Below are 5,854 nucleotides of genomic sequence, written 5' to 3' on the forward strand. Positions count from 1 at the left end.
ATGAGGAACTATACACTACTCAATGAATTTATCCTCCTGGGAATACCTCAAACACAAGGACTGGAGACTCTGTTCTTTGTTGTGTTTTTATTCATCTACTTCTTCACATTGCTTGGAAATTTGCTCATCTTTACAGCAATAGTTTCTTCATCTACCCTTTCACACCCCGATGTATTTCTTTTTGGGGCTTCTATTCATTTTTGACATGCTATTCCCATCAGTAACCTGTCCCAAGATTCTCCTTTATCTCTCTGGTGAGAGCCCAAGCATATCTTACAAAGGCTGTGCTGCCCAGCTCTTCTTCTATCACCTTCTGGGATCTACTGAAGGATGCCTCTATTCTGTGATGGCATATGATCGCTATGTTGCCATCTGTCACCCACTGAGATACATGCTCATCATGAAACCTGGAGTGTGCGTGAGCTTAGTAACAATAGCTTGTTCAGTGGGGTGTCTTCATGCTGCCATTCTGACCTCTTTTACCTTTCAATTAGTTTATTGTTCATCCAATCATGTCCACTATTTTTCCTGTGACATTCCTGAAGTTTTACCCCTGGCTTGCACTGATAGTAAACTGGCTCAGAAGGTGGGTTCCATTAATGTTGGCTTTCTGGCTCTGATGCTTCTCTTCAGTGTTTGTGTCTCTTATGCACACATTGGAATTGCCATTCTGAGAATCCGTTCGGCAGAAGGCAGGCAGAAAGCATTCTCCACCTGCAGTGCCCACCTCACTGCCATCCTGTGTGCCTACGGACCCGTAATCATCATCTACCTACAGTGTACACCAAACACCCTGCTTGGTGCTGTGGTGCAAATGTTAAATAATATTGTCTCACCCATGCTGAACTCTTTAATCTACTCACTGAGGAACAAGGAAGTGAAGAGATCCTTGAGGAAAGTTCTCTGGAGTGTAATGCTTGGTATTCATAAATGAATTGTGGACATAATAATTATATTTAAAACTTTGTTTCTTAGCTTCCTCCAGCAGAAAATGGGGACAAATACAGAGGCCCACAGACAGACATTATGCTGAGAGTAAAAGGCTTGTAATGCTCATCCTTAAACAGGATGTCTCCATCAAATCCTTCCCCTTAGAGCTCAGGGAACCCCAGGGAATAACAGACAAAATCAATGTTTACAGCCATAGGAAATGAATGCCACCAAGGAAACAAGGACCTCTAAATCAACATGAGCAAAGCTCATATGAACTCACAGAAAATGTAGCAAGCACAGGGCTGACAGGGTTCTGCACTTTTGTATATAATATGGCTTCCATTTTAGTGTTTTCCTGGAATTTCTAAGTGTATGGACTAGTGGGTCTCTGTTTCTTGTACCTTGAATTAGGCTCTTTTCTTTGTGTTTGTATGTTTCTCTAACTACTTGTGGTTTTATTGTGTTAGATTATATTTTATTACTAAAAACAGAAATGACTTCACGATTTTGCTACAGAAAGATAGTGTAAGGTCAAGCAATATACCCCAAATTACATTAAATTCCCTGTAAATTTAAATTAAATTTGTCTTGTAGATTGGTTTATTGTTGTGAATTGATATATAGTAGTTGTCTTTTTCATTCCTGAATATAAAAATCTCAAAGAAAATAATTATCAAAACATGTTGAAGTATTAAAGGACATCAAAACCTCAAAAACGCCTCCCTTATAAAGCTTTGTCTCTTCCTATAAATTTTCACTTCTCTGATTTTAAATGAATAAACACACAATGGAGTATCTGAATACACACGGTATGCCTTTAACATTTTCTGTGCTATTCTGCCTTCTACTATCCTGAAGTCCTCCTAAGTAATTCTATAGCTAACTACATGGGTAAGTAGATGTGAAATCTGGAAAAGGAAACCAAGTGGCATAGGGAGCAACAATAGAGATTTCCTATATCTATAATCCTCAGAACATACCTCCTGGTTCAAGATTGGAGATAGCTGTGACCTTATTCATCCCTTCAGAGTGTCAAATCAATCTCACTTTACACTTTTGCTTTACTTAGAATGGGTTTACTCTCCTTTTCTGCTCGCAGACACTTCAGATCCCCTATAACACAAAAGGGATATAAAATATGTATAAGGCATCATTGTGATGCCCCCTCATGACTATCATTTCTATACATGTATACACCAATCCTATAAAATAAATCTTTGCCATTTCTATTGAGAGTTCTCAGTATTCAAAACATCAAATGACAGATACAGAAATCTAACATGAATTAGAACTATGGCCCTCAATCACACAGATAGTTAGCTAAGAAACTCCTGTTCCTAACTGCCTTCCCCTGCTGGAGCTGCCCTTCATGATTTCTGTGGTAGCTTAACACACCTCATCACCTTGCCAAAAAAAAAAAAAAAAAGAGAGAGAAAAAAAAAAACCTCATAATATTCATGATTGCTCAGGAAACAACTGATAAGTGCTGTGAATAGGTCTTGGATATACACTGAACTCACTGCTAACACCATTTTATTCTCTCCATTTCTCTATCTGAAGTCAAAGAAGTTAATATCTGGTCCCTGCAACCATCTATTGAGGACTGAACCTGATCTGAGCCTGTGTTCAAGGCCTCTTTTTTTTTCATACTGTTATTAGCTTGATGCTATCACAACCAGGAACCACACTTTTTTTGGGGGGGGGCTTGGTTTGGTTTTCAGAACATGGCTCTTTAAGATTTCATCCTACTTTTGACATTAAAGCAAAATCAATTGCTGCATGATGATGTCATCTCAATTCTGAAACTTCTTAGACTCTAGCATAAAACTATTTTGTGGAGGAAAGCCTTTGAGCTCCCTACAAATGGCAGAAGTGTTACAGTAGTGGCTTTTAGGAGTTTTCAGTTGGCCACAACAGATATGCTCAGTGTCTCTTTGCTGGCCATCTGTCATGGCAATCATCTCCTCTGGTGGATGCTCCAGTGGCTTCTTCATGAACTACCATGATATCACTAACTCAGTGAATTCTACATTGTCAGCCAAGAAAATCCATCACTGTACTTCCATGTGGTACCTAAAATGTTTTCAGATGACAATGAAGTTCCTTGTCATGAATCCAGGACAGAGATGTCACAAGAAGAGCTTCTAATATTACAAGATGGCATGTATGGCAGCATTCTCAAAGTGCACTGGCATGTACTGGGATACTGGAGGAGAATGAACTAGGGTTGAGAAATACTAATATTTGATATATTTATTTCATTATGTCTATGCACTACATCTCCTTGGAATATCTTTTCCTTGAGTTTGCAATATTTTATGGCAAAATTCTACTTTTGCATTAGAAGAGATAGATTGTGGTGACTCAAATGCTGTGTCATCCAAAATCAAAGATAGTGAAGGCGATGTTAGCAAAATCAGCATTATTGCAGTTCCTGACTGAGTGTCATGTGCATCATTCAAAATGATTTTCCAAAGGCCACTTCTCCTAGGAGTGTTCCCAAGTGTATTGCCTCTCCATGATCATCTGATTAAAACTGAATACCACATTATGCTTCTAGAACACAATATGACTCTTTCCACTTTGCTTTTGTTCAGTGGTCATGTACTTAGTCATAGCCATGTCACCCAGGTACTTTTGGAAGATCTCTACAATCATGGAATACTGGGTATCACTGATCCAGCTCCTAGGTTATAAATGCTGTTCCAAGAAGTCATAGCAGCTCCCACGAATGCACCTACTGCCTTCATTGGCCCTGATGTCTTCTTAAGCATATCTCTTGGGTAGCCCAGCAGTTCCCCCATCTTACCCTTTAGGGAAAACCTTTCCATTCATTGTAGAAATATCCTAATTTTCACTTGTTAGCTTGGTCAGCTTGTTCTCCCTATAAGACTTGTTGTATTACCTCATGTCTTATATGACTGAAAATGGAAATCATTACCTTTTTTTTTTCAGAATCAGAGGAGCAAGAAAGAGGTGTGTTTATTGGGTTACACACACATTTTCCTGACACTATTTTCATATGACTTTTAAATTATACATTTATCCTAGACTTCATATCTGTGAGCTTAATAAATGTCTTCCCTTTATAATTATACCCTGAAATTTTTATAGCAATGAAAAATGGATAAAGACACCCTTTAAATTATAATTGATTACTTGACTATCATCATCACTCAAGAAGATCTAAATTTGTGATCCTACTATCCAGACTCTCAAAAAACTAAAAATAGAGGCCCTGACATTCAGGCCCCCCTCCTAAATTTTTTTAAGGATATTGAGTTCTTTCCAATCATGGATAGTAGACATGCCAATGCCTCTCCTAGGAAACTGCCCTTTTTCCTCCTAACCTGACTTCTGATTCACACTGCAGGTCCCAGGTAAGAGAACATTTTCTGACAGTACTTCTCCCACCTTCAGAGAAACCTACCTCACCATATAAATCAGTATATGACAACTGAGATTTAAGAATTACAAGCTTTTACAATCTTAATCACAGGTTAATATTGGTGGAAAATAGTGAGATTTCATATGAACATTCTTGAACAGTATTAGTCCATAAGTGTTCACAAAAGATATTCACATAATCCACCAACACCACACAATACAATTAAATGAAGGAGTTAATGAGATGTTTTCTCAATAACACTTCTTCCTCTTGGGATTAAAACCCAAAGGAAGATCATGATTATTTAAAATCTCTTGTATTGTGAATTATTGCGGTTCCTGGAACCAAACAGGAATTTTCTGCCAGGGAGCTGAAGCACATTTCAATGTGTGGCATTCTACTAGAAAGTGATTAAAACAGGAGGAATTCTCAATTCCAATGTACAGACTAAAGGATGGTGAGGCTCCCACCTGCAGTAGATATAAAGGTAAACAGCACTCAATAACATCATCCATCACATTAGGCTTTCTAGTCTTTGAGTGCTCACTCTGTCAGTCACTAGGGACACAGTGTGGGCACAAAAGGGCAGAGTTTTAAGGAATAGATTTTATGCTTCACCTGTATTTTAAGGATTACATTGTGCTAGAAAACAAAAGAAATATGAAAATCTGTCAGAAAATTTCAAAATTCCTCAAAAGGAATGTTTTCTGTTCCCACACTTCTCTTTAATTCAAATATGGTTCCAGAATTAGACTTTGCAGCTTGAGGTAGAAGCAACAGTAGTTACTTTGTTGCACATGAAATGCCAAGGTCTTTCTTTAGGTAGCTACTTTTTGTTGTCCCTCATGGTCCAATAATCATGATGAGAGAGTTAAAGGAAGCTGACACATGAGGATACAGTTATTTATTTTTTTTGACACAGATGAAACTGTGTGATCAGATGCAATCTTTGTTAAAAGCAGGAAATCTTTAGATCTTTAAAAATATATGTGACTTTATTATTTTCAGTGCAATCTTTGTATATCCTGTTCCTTCCATACAATTGGTCAATAAAGTATGATTATGAACTTCAAAACTTTAGTTTAATTTTTGTAACATATGTGACAAATGTCTTTTTAACATATAATACAATATAATTAGTGTGCTTTGGAAATAGGTCTCTCTCTTTGTCCCTCTCTCCCTCCCTCTTCTCTCTGTTCATATATATACATGCAAGATATATATTCTGTGTGTAATAGGGAATGAAGAGATAATTAGAGTAGGCAATGCTCTGCCATCACACAAGAAAATCCTACGCAGCCTTCAGTCACTGCGCTATTCTCAATGTTTCGTCAGATAAGACATGGTATAATCCAATGTATAATCACACATCCTCATTATTTGCCAAATGAGAGAGCAAGCATTCATGCTGCAGAATAAAAAATTAATAAATAAAAATAGTATAATTCATTGAGCTTACAACTCAGGATGCTCACATTTCAAATTTAAAATTGTGAAGTTTGGGGTTGTTGTCATTTTGTCATAAATACCTGT

At 37.4% G+C, this 5,854-nt stretch overlaps 1 protein-coding gene across 1 annotated transcript; it reads left to right on the forward strand.

Annotated features, from left to right (window-relative positions):
• Positions 1–934, forward strand: LOC127231445 (olfactory receptor 148-like). The gene is given in 2 exon segments (XM_051196992.1): positions 1–159; positions 161–934. Coding segments are annotated over 2 exon segments (933 nt in total).
• Positions 935–5,854: the final 4,920 nt, after the last annotated feature.

The sequence above is a fragment of the Phodopus roborovskii genome, unplaced genomic scaffold (genome assembly GCF_943737965.1).
Source record: "Phodopus roborovskii unplaced genomic scaffold, PHOROB, whole genome shotgun sequence".
NCBI lineage: Eukaryota > Metazoa > Chordata > Mammalia > Rodentia > Cricetidae > Phodopus > Phodopus roborovskii.